Genomic DNA, 21,042 nt, shown 5'->3' on the forward strand with positions numbered 1-21,042 from the left:
GGGTGGGAAAAGGAAGAGACAGGGGCCGTGGAGAGATGGGGTGGCGAGGAAAAAGAACCAGTCTGGTTCTGCGCAAGCGCAAGTAAGCGACCAGGAGGGGGCGTGAGAGAGTGAAGAGGAGTGTGGAAGCCCTGATGCGCTGGCCAGCGCGAGCTGGGTCGCCAGCCTTGACGCCTGCGCCTTGGGCCTCAGGGCCCGCGCGCGGCGGGCGGGTGCCCGGTGCGCCTGCGCAGTAGGCGGCGGCGGCAGGGGGAGGTGGAGGCCGTGGAGCGGCAGCGGCAGCAGCGGGTCCCGGGACTGAGGCAGCAGCGGGGGCAGCGGCGGGCGGAAGCTGAGGTGACGAAGGCAGCGGCGGCGGCGGCCGTTTCCCTCACGGTGGCGGAGACCAAGGCGGCGGCGGCGGACGGGGAGCGGCCCGGCCCCGGCCCCCTGCTCGTTGGCTGTGGCAGGGCCGCCGTGGGGCCGGCCCGGCTCCCGCCCCCCGCGGCTCCCCCTCCGGCTCCTCCTCCGGGGAGACGCCGGGGACCTGGCCCGGCCCGTACTCAGAGCGCTGCTGCAGCCGCCGCCGGGGGAGTCGGAGGCGGTGGCGGCGCCATGGGCGGCCTGGCCTCTGGGGGGGATGTGGAGCCGGGACTGCCGGTCGAGGTGCGCGGCTCCAACGGGGCCTTCTACAAGGTGAGGCGGCGCGCCGGCCGGGGACGCGGTCTTCAGCCCCCTCCCTCCAGCCAGAGCAGGGAAGAGTGGGGCGGGATCGATATTCTGGAGCTAAGCCCTGACCCTTAGAACCTTAGACCCACGCTCCCACCCGCGGCCCTCCTGGGGGGAGACCTCTATAAGTTAACCCCTTCCTCTTATTTTTGGCCCCTCTATTACACCTGCTTTTACCCGCATCTCCGGGATTGAGCATCAGGGCATTATTGTACTTGGTTCAGCTCCCCCCCCAAGCCCCCAGAAGAGACCCCATTTACCCAGCGTCTCGTTGACTTTTCTTGTCTCTAGTAGAAGACCTACCTTGGATCTGAATCACGTCTTCCCCACAGTCCAAGCACATGGAGAATTCTCTTTATTCTTCTCTATTACCCCCTTGGGAAGGCCGTCCCATATTAGATCTTTTCATCTTCCTCGGAGAGGCCTCTGCTTACTGGCTCTGGAAGACTCACCCCACTTTCATCTTATATTTCTGTTCCCACCCCAAGGAGAAACGGTCAGAATCTGTTTATGACATTTAGTATCTTTGACCTCAGGAACTCTGGGCTGTACCAGTCTAGTTGCCTCATAGCCATAAGGTGGCATCTTTTCTCAAGTCTCTCGCCCCACCCCTTTATTCCAAGACTAGCTGGTTTACTGTTTACTCTTCTACCCAGGGATGGTTTTGTATTTGTCATCTCACTTTGACCTCATACATTTAGATCATTCATACAGTTTCTTCATCTTGAGGAGTGTAAGCTTCATATCCCTGATCTCTAAAAGGGGATCTCACAAGGATTCCCTCTGTTTATCTCCTTCTTAAGGATTTCCACTTCTAGAAGACTTTTTGGCCAACTCGCCCAGTTTGGGAATCCACTAGCCTTTTTTTTAAAGGAGAAGGAGACTATCTTTAAAAGATCCTTGTTTACTTCAGCTCCCCCGTTGCCCAGGATTGGGTTTTTTAGAACTCCTTTTATTACCACCTTTTAAAGCTGTTCTGAATCTTATTTTTTAGGATATTTTTTTCCCATTTAGATTAAGCCAGAGGGAGACCCCTCTTGCCTCTCAGGAATTTTTCTTTATGTGACTGTTGTTATTTTGAACCTCTTTGGACTTTATGCCTGGAATTGTCTCAGAGACTTTCCCGATTCCTGTCTTCTCTCATTTTACCCTGAGGAGCAAGAGCAGAGTTATCTTATCATAACATTACTTGTGAGGAGAAGAACCCCCTTTCCTTCACTTCCCCTCAAGCCTGTCCTCCCATAATAGACCTCTCCACCTTCGTGCCCTTGGAAATGACTTTCTCGAACTCCTTCCCTGTGAAATCATATCTTGCTATAACTGGAAAGGGTCTCATATTTGCCCTTGGAGTAGGTTTCTGCCCCAACTTCGATTGATAAGTTCAGTGTAGTCATTTTTGACCCATTCTAAATGCCTATTCATTTCTGTCTTACTTCCCTCACCAGGTTTCTTTATATTCTTCAGTGCCTGTGGGTACCCACATCTATCTTAACTTAACCTCTCGATATAAGCCTTTAGCTTTTTTTCCTAATATTTCTGTGTAATCCCCAGAAACTACCTATTCCATTACCCAGCTAAGATGGAAGAAGGAAGCTCCCAGCTGATCCCTTCTGTCATTTTTTTCTGCATACTTTCCTAACTCATGGGACTTTTTCTTCTAGCCTGCCTCCATAGCATTTCTGTTTTCTTTGGCAAAGTCTCTTAATTCCTTTCTGATTCTGATAGAGTGCATTTGTCTCTTATATCCTTTTTCCCCAAACTTGCATTACCTTTGTTGAAATACCTTTCCTCATAAGATTTTAGCCTCATTTACCACAGTATCTTGTCCTTCATCTGGGTCCTTCCCATCCCTAAGAAAAGTGATTCTTAAACTGAGCCTGAGATCAAGATATGATGTTTGCATTTGTTCTAGGAAGCATGAGAGTCAGACACAGCTGGGAAAGATTGGTATCCAGTTCAAATTAGCTGTGTGAGACTGCTGGGAAGGGACATGTTTCCCTTTCCACATATAAGTGTCCAACAGAAAATGTGTCTCTGGATCTTTCTCTTTTCTCCTGTGGGCTATGGCAGTGATAGACTTGATTGAGGGAATTGGGGCTAGGATGCTTTGAATCAGAGAATAGAGTTTGGACTTGAGCTGAAAGCCAGGTAATGTGGATTTTGTGTCCTGGCCACTTTAGCATTTTCTGCCCCATGCCTCAGTTGAAAACAACAGTAAATCCTTAAATTCAGACTAATCTTTCTTCAACGTTCAGTGCCATATAGATACTTACCCAATCTGTCCTTGCTGCTGATTTAATATTCATGACTCAGCAAACTTCAGTGTGGTTCAAGGAGTGTTTACATTGCTTCTAGAACTATAAATTTGGGAAGGTTCCTTTCATCCCTCTCAGAATTGGGTCCTAGTGTTGTTGATCTTCTTCCAGGATAGAACTGCAAATGTCAGATCTGGGATCTAAGTTATCTTTTAGCTATCCCATCAGCTCTTCCTTTTCTGTCAGAACTTAATGTGTTTTGTTCTTTAAGCGGTGCTCTCCCAAATGAAATATCTGTTCACTTTCCAGGGCACAGTCATCCAACTTTCCAGACCTTACCTGGATATCCCAATTCCAATTCCTTTTTAAGGAATATGGCATCCTCACCTTCAACACGTGATTTTTATCCAGACCCTTCCTGATTTTCTTCTAGAACTCCCTTCTTTATTTTGAGAACCCAGGACTAGAAGATAGGTTGAAGGTGGGACCTAATTTTGTATCTTATAATTTGAGGAAAGTGAAGTACTTAGCAACCTAGGGCTCTCACTTCCTCTGTCCAGTCCTAGGCTCTATAAGCCAAAGGTCCATATGCCCTGGCCATTGAATTGAATTGAGTTATCCTTTGGATGTAGGTAGCCTTCTAGAGAGTCACTCAACTGCTCTTGCCCTCCTCTGCTTATCTTCTCAATGAGCATGGACTGAGCAGAACTAGGAGCTCACTTTATGCCACTGGTATTTTTGGAGGAAAAAAACTGGGGTAATGTGGGTGGAATTAAGGAGCAGAGACTGACTTGGAATATGAAGTTGAGGAGAAAGCTTGTTTTGGAGAATCTTTGAAGGAAAAGGACCCTAGAAGTATAAGAATGAGTGACGTTTAGTTGAACTGCTGAGTTATGTGAGGGAAAACTCCATTCTGAGCTTTGCATTTCTGCCTTGGGATCATGGTAGCTGGAAAAACCAGGGTAATGTTGCTACCTCTGCCTGAGGGCCAACCCTGACATGTTGGAGGAGAATTGGATTAGAGCTTTAGACATATCCTTTGTGAATGAGTGTATCTAGGAGTGGGGATCTCTTCACAAAAGAGGCAGGCAAGTGATTCTCTTCCACTATGTTTTAGCTCATCCCTGAAATGTTTTGAAAATAGCTAACTCTCTCTTGATAAACTGTTTCTAAAGCTTAGAGATAGACATTTTGGATAAAGAATTGGATAAAGTCAGCTGAAGAAGCTAGATGAAATGTTTAGAGAAATCCTTATAAAGGAAGAAAAGAGGAGGACACTTAAAAAGGAGCTAAGGAAAAAACAAGAAAAAGAAAGAAAAAAAAAAAGGAGCTAAGGGAAGAACCCAAAAGGGAAGAGAGGGATTTGGGCAAATAGAAGATGTGAGTGGAGAAGAGTAGGAATGGGTATTGATGGAGCTGAATGAAGAGTGGAAAAAATATTACTGAAGAAGGGAATGGCAGAGAAGGCTGAAGCATGGGTAAGTCAGAGGCTAGGCAGTACCAGGAGGACTAATGCCTTGGGCAGAAGTAAAGCTCTAAGTAGTAAGACTCCATAACAAGATCCCTTCCCGAAAGAAGAGAAAGATGGCTGGTATCAAGAGTGACATTTTAGGTTTAGATTTAAGAAAAAAACAGTGTATTAAGTGTTTATGATTGATCAGTTCTCTGAGGTGGGAGTGACACAAGTGTACATTTTTGGTGTTTTCTCTCCCAAACTCATATTTTGTTCCTACCTGCAAAGCTCAGGAATAGTTCTTCGTATATTAGCTTTTGGAAACCCCTGATTTTAAAAAAAAAATCTAATGAGGCATAATTGACATACAATGAAGTACACCTATTTAAAGCATACAATTTGTTAAGTTTTGACATATATATAAAACAAACCATCGCCACAATTTCTATCAATCCCAAAAGTCTTCCACCAACCACCAATGTCTTTTGTCATTATGCATTAGTTTGCATTTTCTGATTTTTGACAGAAGCGAAAAGGCAATTCAGTAGAGGAAGGATAGTCTTTCAACACATTGTGCTCAAAGAACTGCACATTCATACGTTAAAAATGAAGTTTGGGGCTTCCCTGGTGGCGCAGTGGTTGAGAGTACGCCTGCCGATGCAGGGGACACGGGTTCGTGCCCCAGTCCTGGAAGATCCCACATGCCGCGGAGAGGCTGGGCCCGTGGGCCATGGCCGCTGGGCCTGCGCGTCCGGAGCCTGTGCTCCGCAGCGGGAGAGGCCACAGCAGTGAGAGGCCCGCGTACGGCAAAAAAAAAAAAAAGTTTGATTGTATCTGGCACCATATACAGAATTTAACTCAAAATGGATCATTGACCTAAATGTAAAATAAAAACTATAAAACTCTAGACAAGGACATTAGGTAAAGATTTCTTAGATATAAAACCAAAAGCTCAGATACAGAACAAGTTGAAAAATTGGACTTTATCAAAATTAGCAATCCCTAATTTTGAGTATGTGAAAAACAGAAGAGAAGGTAGGAAAGTTGGGAGCACAGGATTGAACGCATAGTTTTGGCTTCCTCAGTGAAGACATAGAAAATAGGAGGTGGGGAATTCCCTGGCAGTCCAGTGGTTAGGGCTCAGAGCTTTCACTGCCTTGGCCAAAAAAAGAGAGAGAAAATAGGAGGTAGACCAGCGATTCCAGCTATTCAGTCATCCCTGTTCCTCTCCCTTGTCTTCATCGCAAGTTTGGGGTCTTCTACAAATTTTATTACTCTTTTCAAATTCTTAGCAGTGTCCTAGTCTAGCATTTAGAAATCTCACATCTTTTATTTATTTATTGGGCCGCACCGCTCAGCTTGCAGGATTGTAGGATCGTAGTTCCTGACCAGGGGTTGAACCCTGGCCCACGGCAGTGAAAGTCCTAACCACTGGACCATCAGGGAATTCCCTCACATCTTTTATTTTATTTTATTTTATTTTAATTTTTATTTTTTGCGGTACACGGGCCTCTCACTGTTGTGGCCTCTCCCGTTGCGGAGCACAGGCTCTGGACGCGCAGGGTCAGCGGCCATGGCTCACGGGCCCAGCCGCTCTGCGGCATGTGGGATCTTCCCGGACCGGGGCACGAACCCGTGTCCCCTGCATCGGCAGGCGTACTCTCAACCACTGCGCCACCAGGGAAGCCCCCTCACATCTTTTAAATCCTAATTTTTCCTTCCGTAAATTGTGTTTGTTTCTAATTTCTCCAGTGTTCTGATTATTTTCTTACGACCAGGCATCAAGGCACCAAGTTCGCTCAGGCCTCTTGCTGTATTAGGAGCTAGACCCTTTCTCTCTTGGCAGATCCTGATGTCCTCTAGGTGTTCCAGGACAACCTCACACTGTCTCATGGGATATTCTTAGCTTTGCTGAATGTTGTTGGTATTTTAATTGAATTCTGGCAAGCTGCTCAGCACTGCATGAGGCAGACAGATAGGGAGGCCTCTGTGGGAGCCGTAGGAGACCACTAGTTTCCCAGCTGTTCTGATGCAGGTGATGTTTCTCCCTTCTACTTAATTTCTATCTCATCTTATTTCTGGATTTTGCAACATTTCTTTCCCTGCCAGTATTGTTTCCTTTCTTGCTACCTCAACATTCGTATTCCTTCACCAATACAGCTTTTTCTAGCACTGTTTTTAGATTGCTTGTGTCCCCATCTAAAACTCTAGTTTAAAAAAAGGAAAAGAAAAAGTTTCTTGGTGGCCCAGTGGTTAGGCCCTCTTGGCTTTCACTGCTGTGGCCCTGGGTTCAAGTCCCTGGTTGGGGAACTGAGATCCCGCAAGCCACAAGGCGCGGGCAAAAAAAAAAAGAAAAGAAAAGCAAACAAAAAAACTAGTTTAAGGCCCTCTAAAACTGTCTGTTCCCTTGATGGCTGAGGTGGTGGTTGATTGGCTTTTTTTTTTTTTTTTTTTTTTACTTTGTTCTAAAATCCATTCTAGGGCTTTGTGAAGGATGTCCATGAAGACTCTGTCACCATCTTCTTTGAAAACAAGTAAGACCTTGGGAATAGAGAATCCAGCATACTAGGTCCTAGCAGGAGAGTGGAGAAGAGGGGGCGGCTGAGTCCCATGAGGCGTGTATAATAGGTGGGGGAGAGCCAAGGGTTTGGGTGGGCAACTTATATGGATCCCAGGAGAGGAAATGGTGAGAGTGGGGGTCATTTGACTCCATATTTAGATTCTAGCAAGAGATGGAAAGCACCACTATGGAGCAGGGCCTGGAGTTCAACTTGTAATCACCAGGGAAGGTGGAAAATGCCCAGTGGAGGAAGAAACGGGCAGCCACACTCGCCTGAATGCTTTCATATCACTGTTTTCCCTCACAGCTGGCAGAGTGAGAGGCAGATTCCTTTTGGGGATGTCCGGCTACCACCTCCAGCTGACTATAATAAGGAGATCACAGAAGGGGATGAAGTGGAGGTAAGGGCCTTGGAGTCCACCTTTTCTAAATGTCCCTTTTCCCAGGATTCTGCATCTCCCTTACCCTGATACCAGTACCCTAGGCTCCTCACTGGTTGGTTCACGCTCCTTCCTCCATCCAGCTAGGCAGCCTGTGGAAGAGTGAAATGCAGCAGTTTTCTGTCCATCATTGCAGTGATCAGTCAAGCTCTCAGGGAGCTTCCTGTTTTCAGGGGATTCACTTTTCTTCCATTTATGATAACAGCATCTAAAATCCAGTGTACTCTGATTTTAATTAGCAGCTCCTTCCTCTAGATTCCTTTATCTTAGTTTAGGATGCCTCCCAAGTGTCTTAATGCTCATTCCATTCTTGATGTTTTTGGATGGTCCTCAATATCTCTTATTTTCAACTTCTCTTCAGGTTTATTCTCGAGCCAATGAGCAAGAACCTTGTGGCTGGTGGCTGGCCCGGGTGCGGATGATGAAGGGAGATGTGAGTGATTGTCAAGGCCTTTGGAGAACTGCTGAAACACATATTTTAGTCAGAGAAAGGTGGGAGACAGAAACTCAGGTCATCCACAGCTTCTCCTTTCTTTCCTTCTGCCAGTTCTATGTCATTGAATATGCTGCCTGTGATGCCACTTACAATGAGATTGTCACCCTGGAACGGCTTCGGCCAGTTAATCCCAATCCCCTTGCAACCAAAGGCAGCTTCTTCAAGGTTACCATGGCTGTGCCTGAGGATCTGAGAGAGGCGTGAGTGTTTGGGATGTCAGGAGTGGGGGGGCCCTCTTTATGGTCCTCATCTCTGCCCTTGTTTGTCCCAGCCCCCGCTCCCAGTTTCAGTGTTCTGTGTTCCCTGGCCCTCTAGAGTCCCTTTTGCTCCCAGTTCCTCTGTTTCCTCATCCCTGTTCTTTTACTGCAGTCCTTATTTTGCTCAGTCCCTCTCTCTCTCCCCTTCAACTGTACACTACACTCTGCCCTCTGAGCACTGTTCTCTTTCTCTGCAGCTGCTCCAATGAAAACGTCCATAAAGAGTTCAAGAAAGCATTGGGAGCAAACTGCATCTTTCTCAACATCACAAATAGTGAGCTCTTCATTCTGGTGAGTTTATTCTGCCTGAATTTCACCTAAGCCCTTTTCCCCTTTTAACTCCTTTGCAAGAAGAGAAGAGCTAAAATGTGCTTATATTTATTTGTCAGAGAGGACTTTATTGCTCCTGACCTCTGTGGACCCAGGTTAGCCCTACCTTTCCTTAGTCTTTCTCATGTATGACCTTAATTTTTTTTTCAACCTGACCATCGTATTGCAGTTTGGGCTGAGTACCCTTCCTTGCATATTTGGACTCTCAAAAACAGACAGTATGATTCTCACCTGCGCTTGCTACTTAAAATCACTTCCCTTAAGCACCCAGTTAGTAGGCCCTTGTGAGACTGACAGTGATTTTTCCTGTTTCTCAACTTTGTTTCTTAACTCCCACCCTTTTCCAGTGACTCAGGCATCCTGATTCCCAGTTCCTGGATCTCCTCTAAAATGTAGTCAGTCAGTTTTAATGACTTTTCCATTGGTTTCTTTGCAGTCAACCACAGAAGCCCCTGTGAAGCGAGCATCCCTGCTGGGTGATATGCATTTCCGAAGCCTGCGCACCAAACTGCTACTCATGTCCCGCAATGAAGAAGCTACCAAGCACCTCGAGGTAAGTTTTGGCTTCAGTTTTTACTGCTGATTGGTATTGTCCTTCTCCCCTCCCACCCCATCCTCCACCCATGCTCTTGTGAACAGACATTAAGGTCTTTCTGGGCCATTAAACCTGGGTCTGCTATTTTATCTCAGACTCCTCCAGATGGCAGAGCTCCATCATGTTTTAGTACAAGCTTTTTTTCTTTTTTTTTTCAAAGGGACCCTTTGATCAAGTGAAATTTTACTTGAAAGCACAATGCATAAAACAGATCAATCAAAACAGGGTCTAAAAGTGCAAGAGGGTGTGGCTCTTACTTCCACTGGCTGCCCCCAAATTACCTCTGAGAACCAGACTGCTTTGTGGGATATGTTTGGGAACCATTTGTACACTGGAAAGACCACTGGACTTGGAATCAATCCTAAGTCTTGCTTTGTCAAATAATTTGATTTCAGTGAGCTTTTTCTTCTTTAGCTGTGACAATGAGGTAGTTGAATGTGAGTGTTTCTACAGTAGTTGAAAGTGAGTGTTTTTGTGTTCTGACATCTTATGACATATGACATCTTATGATGGTCAGATTCTCTTAGGAATTATACCATCCTAAATAAGGATGGTATATATACATGTGCTTGCATGCACGTGTATGTGTGTATTTGAACATCTGTTTCCTTTTTATCAAGTGAACTGATCTTTTCGGGAGCCTTCGAAAATTCTGGACCATGGTAATCTTTACTTCTCCAGGGATGCTACTCAGGGCACTGCCAGAACCTTTCCCTTTTCCTGCCCTTGTACTCAGGTATCCCTCTAAGGACTGGTTGAGAAATGAAGTGGTAGCATGGTGTACCATAACCTCTTTTTATGCTTTTCTCAACCTGTTGCTTTCTGTTCAACTTTTCAGGTTTTATTTTGGGAGTTGATATTGGTTTGGTTAAGGTAAATAGTTCCTTACACTTGCATTTACCTTGTGAAAAGTCCTTTCTTTCATACCAACTTTATTTAATCCTCTTGTTAGTCTGGGAATAGGGTAGGTCAGGTGTAGTCATTTAGCAGATGACAGAACAGAGGCACAGAGAGTATGTTTTGTTTGGGATCACACAACCAGATAGTGTTATAGCCAAATCCGGATCTTTGATGGATCTCAGCCCAGATTCGGCCATCATTACCTCCCCTCCCCACCAAGCCATTGGTATTGGGAAGGTAGGAGTGGAATGAAGAGTTCCTGAATTCTTCACAGGTCCTGGTGGTCAGTGGACTCCCAGGTAGTTCTGGCTTTCTTTCATACAGTCTTTTCTCATTTAAGTTATGCAAAGCATCAGGTATCTGGGACAGGTGTTCTGAGATTTCTCCATGATTCCTATAGTCCAGTGGTCCAGTGCCTTTTTTTTTTTTTTCAGACAAGTAAGCAGCTGGCGGCAGCTTTCCAAGAGGAGTTCACAGTGCGAGAGGACCTGATGGGACTAGCAATTGGGACTCATGGTGCCAACATCCAGCAGGCCCGAAAAGTACCTGGGGTGACTGCCATCGAATTGGGTGAAGAGACCTGCACTTTCCGCATCTATGGGGAGGTCAGCAAAAGATAGCTGTTGTCTAGGTCCCTTAAGGGATAGAGAGAAGAGAGTGTGAAATAGAAAGGAAACCTGTCGTGTTGACCTCCCTCCCTGACGTTGGTGGCGCCACATTTTCTCAAAGACAGAGAGTGGCAGGAAGGTCACTGTTTGAGATCCAGGTGTTCTGTTTTATTAATGACTCCCCACTCCTCTTCTCTTAGACTCCCGAGGCGTGCCGACAGGCCCGGAGCTACCTTGAGTTTTCTGAGGACTCCGTGCAAGTGCCCAGGAACCTGGTTGGTGAGTTGGGGATGAGTATGTGTATAAGAGAATACAGCTGGGGACCAGATGTGAGATGCTCTAAAGTGATTCTGGCTTGGCACCTCCCTGTGGACTTCCAGTTTCACAAGGACAGAGCAAACAGTCTGTAGTAGGAGTGACAAAAATGGGAGAACAGATTTCTAGGGATTGTGATATTTTGTCCTGTGAAAACACACCAGAAGCTTAGAAGCAAGAGAATCATTAAACGGAATCCTTATATAGCAGCTGGAAAACTGTTTATCTTGTCTGTTTTTACTCTTCTTTCTTTCCTTTTTTTTTTTTTTTTTTCCTTTCCTTTGAAAAAAAAAGACCTAATTCCTCCTTTACCCATTCAGGCAAAGTGATTGGAAAGAACGGGAAAGTGATCCAGGAGATTGTGGATAAATCTGGTGTGGTGAGGGTTCGAGTAGAAGGTGATAATGACAAGAAGAACCCCAGGGAGGAGGTATGGGGCAGCTAACACCTAGAGATTGGTTGCCAGAAGTAGATGGGATTATTCTCCAAGCCATTCCCTTGAGAGATGGGATTTCTAGGGGTTGGGGCTTGGGAACTTTGGTTTTTCCTGGTAGATGTACAGCCCAGAAAGATCCCATTTGGGTGGGCTTCTGTAGGAGACAGGGTGGACTTAAAACTTCATTTGAGTCTCTTTCTAATCCATCTGTCCTTTCCTCTGCTCTCCAGGGAATGGTTCCCTTCATATTTGTTGGCACCCGAGAGAATATCAGCAATGCTCAGGCTCTGCTGGAGTATCACCTCTCCTACCTGCAGGTATCCAAGCCAGAAGCCTGGGAGAGGAGAGATTCATGTGTACAAGGGGACTAAGGATACTGGTGGATAAAGTTAAAAGTGGTGGTTCCCAGTTTGTGTCTCTGAGTAGAATAGAAACCATTAGGTGGAAAATTGGGGCTGTGGAGTTGGAACCCAGAATTTTCCCTGTTTTAAGCCTTCTTGCATTCCTGAGAGTTCAGATCCATAGGGACAGTCAGGGCAGAGAAGCAGGAAAAAGAGACTGTTCATTGATCTTATACTTATTCCTCCTTCCTTGTTTTTCTCCATCTTCTCCCCAACCAGGAGGTGGAGCAGCTTCGCTTGGAGAGGTTGCAAATTGATGAACAGCTTCGGCAGATTGGGCTGGGCTTTCGCCCTCCTGGGAGTGGGCGGGGCAGCGGTGGCAGCGACAAGGCTGGCTACACCACCGATGAGAGCTCCTCCTCCTCCCTCCACACCACACGAACCTATGGGGGCAGCTACGGGGGCCGGGGCCGGGGCCGGAGGCCAGGCGGTCCTGCCTGTGGTGAGAGGGAGGCGAGCAGTGGTGGGGTGTGTGGGAGGCAGAAGTCTGGGTGGAAGTTTGAGGAAAGGGTGATGGAGAAGATGAAGAAGTGGTTGGCTGGGGGACTTAGGAGTGAGAGCGAGAGTCTTCCAGCCTGGGGACTGGGATGGATCCTGGGGTAGGGTGAGTGACCCTGTTTGAACCCTACTGTGTTCTTCAGGCCCCATCTCAGACCTATCCACAGCTTCTGAGACTGAGTCAGAGAAGAGGGAAGAGCCCAACCGAGCTGGGCCTGGTGACCGGGATCCCCCGACCCGGGGGGAAGAAAGTCGGAGGCGGCCGATTGGGGGCCGGGGTAGGGGACCCCCACCTGCCCCCCGGCCCACCTCAAGATACAACTCTTCATCAATTAGCTCAGGTACCAGAAGCAGACAGCTAGGTTCACGAATGTGGGCCAAAAGGAAAGATGATGGACACCTCACTCCCAACTCCTCTTTTTCCTCTAACCAGTGCTGAAGGACCCAGACAGTAATCCCTACAGCCTACTGGACACATCTGAACCAGAGCCCCCAGTTGATTCAGAGCCTGGGGAACCCCCCCCAGCAAGTGCCAGGCGCCGCCGCTCCCGCCGCCGTCGCACTGATGAAGACAGGACTGTCATGGATGGAGGCCTGGAATCTGACGGGCCCAGCATGACAGAGAATGGCCTGGGTAAGGGGTGTACCTGGATCTGAAAAATCAGAACTGGGCAAGAATTGAGGGATGGGAGATTGATGCACAGCTCTCATTTTCCCCTGCCCCACAGAAGATGAGTCAAGACCCCAGCGTCGTAATCGGAGCCGCCGCCGCCGTAACCGTGGTAACCGGACTGATGGTTCGATCAGTGGAGACCGTCAGCCAGGTCAGCTCACACAGGATGTCAGCAGACTTCCTCAGAGAACAGGATGCCTCCTATCCTGTGAAAGCTAGGGGTTGGGGTTCAGTGGGTGTCTAGGGGCTGGGTACCTGGGTTCCTTCTGAAACTTTTGGTCCTCTGCCTTCCCCAGTGACTGTGGCTGACTATATCTCCCGAGCAAAGTCTCAGAGCCGCCAGCGGCCACCCCTGGAACGCACTAAACCTTCAGAGGATTCTCTTTCAGGACAGAAGGTAGGCAAGCAAGATATAGTTTACCCCACCTCCTTTTTTGTTGTTCTGGGGTAGGGGGCACAAGAAAACTCCCAAAGAAACCTCTCATTAAATTGCAGAGAAGGCATGTCTGATGGAGTTTAGACTGCATTTAGAATAGTGAAAAAAGTTTGAATAGAAGAGAATTTGGTTCATATTTTCTGGACCCCAGTAAAAGTGACTACAGGGGACCAGCCTGGAGGTACCTGGAGCATTTAGGTGGTAGGGAATGGCATTACCTGAATTTCTACTGACCTTTTTCTTTGCTTCCTTTCCATTTTCTTTCCCACTCCCCCCTCAGGGTGACTCTGTCAGCAAGCTTCCTAAGGGCCCCTCAGAGAATGGGGAGCTCTCTGCCCCCCTGGAGTTGGGTAGTTTGGTGAATGGGGTTTCATAAACCCTCCAGCCCGCATCCCTCCCTTCTCCATCTCGCTTGCTGCCCAACACCATGGCCCTCACAGGCCCAACTGACCTGCGCTGGAGCTGCTCTTATCTAGGGGGGCGGGGGGTGGCACAGCAGCTTGGGTCCCCCCCCAGCCTCCAGGAGCTAGTGGAGGGGTGTGTAACAGGGTCATACCCCCCTCCCTCTTGTCCACCCTACCCCCAGGGTGAGGGGAGCCTCTCTCCTTCCCCATCAGACTGGATGTGCCTTTATCCTCTAATGCCCCAATCTCTCTCTGAACACCCCCATTCTCCGCCTGTTGGTGCGGGGTGCTCCTTGACCCACCCAGATTGGACAGTTCAGGGGGGCTCCCCTGCTATCCCTCCTCCCGTCCTGTACCCCCCATTTCTGGGGCCTCATCACTGTGGAAGACGGGGATAGTAAGGGTATAAGTGGGTGGGAGGCATGGGGAAGGTTTTGGAGTAGAACCAGGGGTGTGTATGAAGTGGGGTGACAAGGTCCCCCAGGGGAGGGGGGACCAACCTTGTCTGGTGGATGAGAAGGCGTATTTATTTTTCACTGTACAGTATTTAAAAAGAGAATAAAAAAATCCAAATGGCCCTCTGGTTCCTGCACCTTCCTTATGCCCAGTTTGGTCCATCTGTTTGTGTAGGACTGACCTGCCTTGACCCTTGTTTCCTGTATCTTCACACCTAGCTTCTCTGGCATTCCAAAGTTGGTCCACTTCTGGGAATTTCTGACATTCCTAAATTCTCCAGGCCCAGGTACCCTCCTGGTCCAGAGGAGAGTGGCTTGTGCCTTGCTGCCTCTCCCCTCCCCCAGGTTTGCTGGTAGAGGGAGCTGGGCCACTCCTATACCCTGAGTCACAGCGGGCTAGGTAGGGCTGCTCAAAGCTGGAGCTGTTCCTGCTAAGAGGTGAGAGCCAAGGCAGGCTGCTTAATCCGATTACCTGAGGCCTGGGGCTTGGGCTGGGCCTTGGGCAGAGTGGGGAGCAGGGTTCCCTCAAGACAGCCTCTGGGACCTAGGTGTCCAGCCCTCATTCCTGCTGGTTCTGTGCCCTGGATCCAGGCTTTTTCTCCAGCATCCACATCACTGACCTCGCAGCCTTAGGGGTCATCCTGGGCTTCCTTGCTCCCTGCCTCCCAACTCTGAGGATTAGAAATAAAACATGCAGTGGAGAAACCTAGGTTTGGGGGCTATAGTGGGGAGGGTTTAAATTTTCTCACCTGGAAAGGGGTTGAATCACCACCCAAGCACCTCAGGAAGCAAAAATGGCCTGCCTACCTCCTGACTGCCAGACTTTTTTGCCCTGGGCCAGGTTAGGGGTTTGAGGAGCAGGAGGCACCAGAAAAGAGTTTGGTTTGGATTAGGGGGTTGGGTGTCCTCACCTCCCTCCCAGCACAACTCTGAGCCTGAGGGCTTTTGATCACCAGATGCCTGATCCGTTGTGCAAAGGCATTGACTTTAAATTGCCAGTGCTTAAGAAGGGAGGGGTAGCTGTTCAGAGCCACTGGGGCTGGAAGGCCTGACTTGGGTCTTGGGTGGGGAGGAGGCGTGGTCCCCTGGGGGGGGGAGTGTTGGGGGCTGGGAAGAACAGGACACCTGGTTGGCCTAAGGGAGGGGGAGGTTGGCGCCCTTCAGGAGGCGCGGTCGGCTGGGAGGGAGTAGGGAGGAGTCAGTCGTTAAAAGCAGTTCCCGGGCCTGGCGCACCCGGCAGCCACAGACGCTGAGGCCAGGTGAGAGAGGGCTGTGGCACTCGGGCTGTGCCTCCTGGCAGCTGCGGGACCCCAGAGCGCGAAGTTTTACCGCCTTCACCGAAGCCCGGGCCGGTGGCCGGCAGCTAATAGGGGGAGCGAGGCAGGGTCGGGGACCCCGCGGCCACAAGGAAAGAGCACAGCCTATCCAAGACTGGGTACCGGACAGCGGATTTTGCGCTTCACTCCCCAAACGTGCCGGATTGATTGGTGGCAGGGGCTCCATTATAAGGACTCTGAACTTGGGGACGATATATATACCTTTTAAGGACACGAGTCTCTCTGTAACGACTCCGGACTAGGAAGGCACTTCCATTTTAAGGATACCGGGTTTGGGGATCAACGTTTCACTTTGGAGGGGAGGGCGTGTAAGACGCCCTTTTAAGGCTTCCCTTCACCCCCGATGGCGCTACCCGGCTCCTCACAGGCCTGGAGGCTGGAACCTCCCACTCCCACAGCCCCTAACTCCTCGTCCTCGGGCTCCCAGGAGCGGGAGGGCGCCGGGAGCCCAGTGGTCTCCGGGGGGCTTCCCTTGGAGAAGGTGAAACGGCCCATGAACGCGTTCATGGTGTGGAGCTCCGCCCAGCGCCGCCAGATGGCGCAGCAGAACCCAAAGATGCACAACTCGGAGATCTCCAAGCGCCTGGGCGCGCAGTGGAAGCTGCTGGGCGAGGACGAGAAGCGGCCCTTCGTGGAAGAGGCTAAGCGGCTCCGGGCCCGGCACTTGCGCGACTACCCCGACTACAAGTACCGGCCCCGGCGCAAGACCAAGAGCGCGGGCCCCGGGTCGCCCCACTTCGGCCAGGGAAGCGGCGGCGTGGCTGGCGGCGGGCCTGTCTGGGGGCCCGGGTACACGACCACCCAGGGGAGCAGAGGCTTTGGGTACCAGCCCCCCAACTACTCGACAGCCTACCTGCCTGGCGGTTACGGGTGAGTGCCCGGGGAGCGGAATGAGGACGTGCCCCCCGCCTGCAGTCTGGGTGGGGGCGGATATCAGAGGGCCTGGCTGGCAGGGGCCCCGAGCCCACCCAAGAAGGGGACACACCCGGAGAAGTTTGGGGGGCGCTCCGTGAAGGGTGGGAGAGTTCCGGGGAGCCAGGGTCTTTCTAGAGGACGTTTCCATCATAGTCTGTTGGTGGCGGCACCGCAGGAGCAGACCACAGTGCCCTGGATGTGACCGTGTTCTAGTTACCAGAATTTCCCGTTTCCCACCCCCGATTCTGGCCCTCGTGTGACCCAGCTTCCTCTCCCAGCCCCCGGGGCAAGGACAGGCCAAGCCCAGCTCTACCCCTTCCTGGCCTGCCGCCCCAAAAGAGGAAAACAGGCGCGCAGCACGCAAGCTCGCTCTTGAGCGTGCCCCAACACGGCTGCGGCGGCGCTGCTCTAAGCCGTCCGGGGTCCGGTTCCCTACCGGCGGGACCCGGAGAGCCAGGGATGGGTAGGTGGGTGACAAGTTATACTTGTCTGCGCAGAGCTGCTCAGAACCACCCCCACATGCGAGCTGGGGACCCTCCTCGGCACCTCCAACCCAGGGGACCAAGTGCCTTCTAACCCCGGTTTCTCTTTGCAGCTCTTCCCACTGTAAACCGGAAGCCTCCTCGCCGTGCTCTCTCCCTCAGAGTAACCCAAGGTTCCAGGGGGAGCTGCTCCCCCCTTACAGCCCCTACCCACCCCCAGGCTCTCCCACTCTGTACAACCCTCCCCTCCCAGGGGCCCCCATGCCCCTAACCCACCTCTAACCCTCATGGACATGGACCTCCCAGAGAAGTTTCCATCCTCCTTTTCGACCCAGAAACACCCCAATACCACCACCACCACCACCACCATTCCCAGGCTGCAAACCCTGTTCTAGAACTGTTGGACCACAGTTCAGAGGAGGTGGGCAGTACCCCCCAAAGCCCTGAAAGCCAGTGGGAACAAAACAAGACAGTTTTTTTTTTTTTTGTAGGCTGAACACAGTTTTGTACGATTACACCACGTCTCTGAGTCTTTATTGTACCATCTCTGTTCGCTTTTACTGCAGCAGGAACCAGCAGTCTCCACTCCCTTCCGCCTGGACCTGCCAGAGCAGGAACCTCCACACCCCACCCTGGGGCCCTGCCTGAGTCAGTCATTCTTCTGTCCCCCCTCCCCCTTCCCCCACCAAGCACTGGGGTCCAGGAGACAGTCTGAGCCAGGGTGCGGGAGGGAGGAATCCACAAGCACCTATTCCCTTCCACTGTCCAGCCTCTGTCCTCTAGGGTCAGAAGGGAAGTGGGGAAATGGGGGGGACAGGGTAAGAGTTTTGCCCAGAATAGGCAAGTAGCTGGAAACTTCTGCTAAAGAAAGAATCTCAGCTAAATGATTAAATGTCAGCCCGTAAATCTCTTCCCCTATCGTTTCTAAGGATCTGGGTCAACCAAGCATTTCCACTAAAGCTGCAATTGCAGAAGAACAGGGAATGATTAAAAGTCACACCAGCAGACTGGTTCAGATGGGAAGGATCCCAAGGTTGGGTGGATGAATAGAAACATGGAATGTGCTCCAGGAGCCAGCTCAACTACTGCTCCTTTTTCTTCTTGTGGGGAGCCTTTGCATTCCAGTAGAAGAGGAGCTGGGCAGCGATGAGGCCATTGCAGAGGGAAGAGACTACAAAGGTTCCAGCCATGAGGGGGTCTCCAGTTTCCTGGGTGAGAGACATGGCTAGGGTTACTCTTCAGCATAGCCAAAAAGGGCTCCAGAGAGGGAGCAGCTTCAAGTCCATGGGGAGAGAGAGAAGTAAGGTGAGGTTATGGTGCCCTCTAGAGGGGAGGAGGTGCACTCACCTGAATGGAGGTGAAGATTCGGGCCAGGGAGCCCCCAAAGAGCAGAAAGACTGTGATGGCTGACAGCTGGCCCGTGTGCCCATTGCGGTAGTTGGTGGCTGCCTGGAGCAGCTGGGGAGGAGTTGAGACCCTTCGTTTTGTCATCTGAATTTGTCCAATGTTCCCATGACATTTCTGCATTCCCCTCAGTCCAACACCCCCAAACTTTGGGTTTCCCCTCTGCTCCTCACCCAGTCCCCCTTCCCAACATCCTCTCCCTTGTTCCCAGCACCCACCCTTCCCACCACCACAGCAGGCATGTTGGAGGCCTGGAGCAGGGTGACTACAGCCTGGGGCGTCAGTGGTGAAAGCAGCACCAGCAGGACCAGGGCGTAGCACGCTAGGAAGGCAACACCTGGGAGACAAGGAGATAAGGACTCAGCAACCTGAGTCTCTCGGCTTTCCCAGGCCTGCGTTCCCAGCAAGGCTCCCAACAGCTGCAGCCAGCTCCTGGCTCAATCCTCAGCACCTTTCACAGTCTGTCCTCTGTAGTGCAGGACCAGGAAGGCGATGGTAACCGTCTGGAGCATCAGGAACAGAGCTTCACCCCAAGAGCTGCAGAGTCAAGAGTTGAGGGGAAGAAATGTGGGCCTGGAAAGAGGCAGGGAAAGCCTCCATAGCCCATCCATCTTGGGGACCCAATTCTGATTATTCCCTGTCCTCCACAGCCCTGCTGGTTCCTTACCTCCTGCCTCCCGGCAGCCCCCACCCGCTTGACCCAGGATAGGAAACTGGGCATTCTTGGGATTCTCACCTCCTCTCATCACCATAGATGATGGCTAGAGTTCCAGAAAGGCTTAAGCTTTCCTGCCCTTTTACCTCCCTCACCCTAATCCTTACTAGAGTTGTGAGCATTTACCCTAGGAGATAAAGGGCGGGGCCCCTCACCTAAAGGGGAAGTTGTTGGTGATACTGTAGACCATGGTCCCAGTCAACGCCATCAGCTCTAGCATAACCGACTGGAGACTCAACCCTTCCGCGCTCTTGGCTCCCAGGATTTTAAACACTTGGGGTAGTTTTACTGGAGAAAGAGGATGAAAAGGGCAGGGCTGAGGGGCTGACATCCCTTGGGAGCGCAGCACGACAGCTACAGAGCAGACTGGGAGGCATGTTAACCCCGCTTCTGGTTAAGGGACCCATCCAGTTCATGGCATCTTAGCACTCCACCCACCTCCCAACAACAGGAAGGGAAGATGATAAGAAACATACCCAGAAGTGAGCCAGCCACAATGCCCAGCCCCAGGCCTTTGCTGAGGAGAATCTTGAGGCAGGGAACTAAGAAGAGAAAAAGAGGTAAGCAGAGATGACACTTATGGAACCCAAGCCAGGGGTTCCAGGAGGCAGCTCAGGCCTAAAGGCTTGAAGTGCTCCTTAAGACCTTGACATACCCACACAAAGGAAGCCTTGGGTGGTCTGGAGGCAGGTGAAAAAGGCCTAGTTCTTCCTACTCCAAATCATATCACGTTCAGACAAGATGACTTTCCAAAACGGCTTTTACCATTCCTTTTTTCTGACCCAACCCTCCATTCCCTGCCATCACATCTAAACTCCTGACTTCCAAACCTCTCCCTTGCTTCCCTGTATAGAGCTGAGCAATGCCCAAGCATCCTCTGATCCTTTATTCCCCGCCTCTGAGCCACTAGGCAATCCACTTCACATGTCTTCTTTCTCCAAGGATAGGTTTCCTCTGTATCACTCATTCCTGAACACTGTCTCTGGCCCCTACTCAGGGACTTGACCCTTCCAGGGCTTGCTTTTATGCTCTAGCCACCGACATCTTCTCTAGCCTTGAAGCCCTATCCCCAAGGTGCCTGGCCCAGTAGTAGTCAGATTCTCGTGGGTCCTGAACGCGGCTAAAACATTGTCCCGGGAGCACAGCTGGGGTACCAAGAACTGACGCGGGCAGACCGCGAAGGCTTCCCTAAAGGTCTGACGTCAGAAGCAGGTTTTGCTCTGGCGTCGCCTCGTAGATAGAAGGAGGAAGGCAGACAAGTTAATTCCAAAATTCGACCATGAGCAAACGTGGAAGCCGGAAGGAAAGCCACTGGGATGGCAGGATTCTTGGGGGAGCCGCAGAAGGCCTGGATTCATCAGAAGCTTTGAATCAAGTGTAACCTTGCTCCTGAAGGTATAGAGATCTATTACAGGTTGGAACGATCTAATCAGATTTTAAACTTTGTTTTGTAAAATTTGAGTCTTTTCGTCTTTCACCGTCGCTAAACCAAAGAACTACTCCCACCCGGCGACTCCCCTCTCTCGCCCAAATATGGAGTCCTCCCTCTACGGAGCCCGAGACATATCCGCCCCTCTCAGAAGCGACTTCCGCCCCGCGCGCCGTGGCAGCTGTCACTGCTGTCACTTAGTCCGCACTCACGCCCCATTTACGGCCGGAGAGCTCTGAAGCACAATTTTGACCGGATGCCGAATAAAACTCACCGTGAAGCAAGTCCCACTGGATGAAAATTTGGTCGTAGCATTTCTCAGGTAAAAGAATCGGCACGAGCACCCGTTTGAGCAGCCCGTCTACCTCGGTCGCCATATTGAAAGGCTAGCTTCCGCCAACCCCTCAAACCGCCATTGACTTACGATGCGCATGCGCGCTCTGGGCACTCCGCCTCCCGTCTTCTCGCGATTAAACAGGGCGGCTGCTCTTGCCTTACTCCATCCCACCTTCGTTCGCGTAAAATAGGTCTCGCCCGGAG

At 50.6% G+C, this 21,042-nt stretch overlaps 3 protein-coding genes across 3 annotated transcripts; 2 read left to right on the forward strand and 1 right to left on the reverse strand.

The window, feature by feature from the left end:
- The first annotated feature begins 216 nt into the window (after positions 1–216).
- Positions 217–14,342, forward strand: FXR2 (FMR1 autosomal homolog 2). Its single transcript, XM_060135059.1, has 17 exons — positions 217–675; positions 6,898–6,950; positions 7,284–7,377; positions 7,778–7,849; positions 7,964–8,112; positions 8,367–8,460; positions 8,936–9,052; positions 10,429–10,599; positions 10,803–10,881; positions 11,238–11,347; positions 11,584–11,670; positions 11,974–12,196; positions 12,396–12,593; positions 12,686–12,886; positions 12,981–13,076; positions 13,222–13,322; positions 13,642–14,342. Exons 1-17 carry the CDS (start codon positions 595–597, stop codon positions 13,735–13,737), a joined length of 2,022 nt encoding a protein of 673 aa, XP_059991042.1. The 5' UTR covers positions 217–594; the 3' UTR covers positions 13,738–14,342.
- Positions 14,343–15,431: 1,089 nt separating this feature from the next.
- Positions 15,432–17,469, forward strand: SOX15 (SRY-box transcription factor 15). The gene is made up of 2 exons (XM_060135062.1): positions 15,432–16,427; positions 17,068–17,469. Exons 1-2 carry the CDS (start codon positions 15,901–15,903, stop codon positions 17,234–17,236), a joined length of 696 nt encoding a protein of 231 aa, XP_059991045.1. The 5' UTR covers positions 15,432–15,900; the 3' UTR covers positions 17,237–17,469.
- Positions 17,293–20,915, reverse strand: MPDU1 (mannose-P-dolichol utilization defect 1). Its single transcript, XM_060135061.1, has 7 exons — positions 20,777–20,915; positions 19,550–19,615; positions 19,229–19,361; positions 18,810–18,895; positions 18,577–18,695; positions 18,302–18,412; positions 17,293–18,162 (listed from the first exon to the last, which is right to left on the reverse strand). Exons 1-7 carry the CDS (start codon positions 20,877–20,879, stop codon positions 18,037–18,039), a joined length of 744 nt encoding a protein of 247 aa, XP_059991044.1. The 5' UTR covers positions 20,880–20,915; the 3' UTR covers positions 17,293–18,036.
- Positions 20,916–21,042: the final 127 nt, after the last annotated feature.

The sequence above is a fragment of the Lagenorhynchus albirostris genome, chromosome 20 (assembly GCF_949774975.1).
Source record: "Lagenorhynchus albirostris chromosome 20, mLagAlb1.1, whole genome shotgun sequence".
Classification (NCBI taxonomy): Eukaryota; Metazoa; Chordata; class Mammalia; order Artiodactyla; family Delphinidae; genus Lagenorhynchus; species Lagenorhynchus albirostris.

Coding starts and splice junctions, on each gene's coding strand:
- FXR2 (XM_060135059.1), top strand. CDS start 595: ATGGGCGGCCTGGCCTCTGGGGGGGATGTGGAGCCGGGACTGCCGGTC. Junction 11,671..11,973: donor ATCACCTCTCCTACCTGCAG/GTATCCAAGCCA, acceptor CTCCCCAACCAG/GAGGTGGAGCAGCTTCGCTT. Junction 12,887..12,980: donor CATGACAGAGAATGGCCTGG/GTAAGGGGTGTA, acceptor CCTGCCCCACAG/AAGATGAGTCAAGACCCCAG.
- SOX15 (XM_060135062.1), top strand. CDS start 15,901: ATGGCGCTACCCGGCTCCTCACAGGCCTGGAGGCTGGAACCTCCCACT. Junction 16,428..17,067: donor TACCTGCCTGGCGGTTACGG/GTGAGTGCCCGG, acceptor TTCTCTTTGCAG/CTCTTCCCACTGTAAACCGG.
- MPDU1 (XM_060135061.1), bottom strand. CDS start 20,879: ATGGCGACCGAGGTAGACGGGCTGCTCAAACGGGTGCTCGTGCCGATT. Junction 18,413..18,576: donor CTGCTGTGGTGGTGGGAAGG/GTGGGTGCTGGG, acceptor ACTCCTCCCCAG/CTGCTCCAGGCAGCCACCAA. Junction 18,163..18,301: donor GAATCTTCACCTCCATTCAG/GTGAGTGCACCT, acceptor TCTCTCACCCAG/GAAACTGGAGACCCCCTCAT.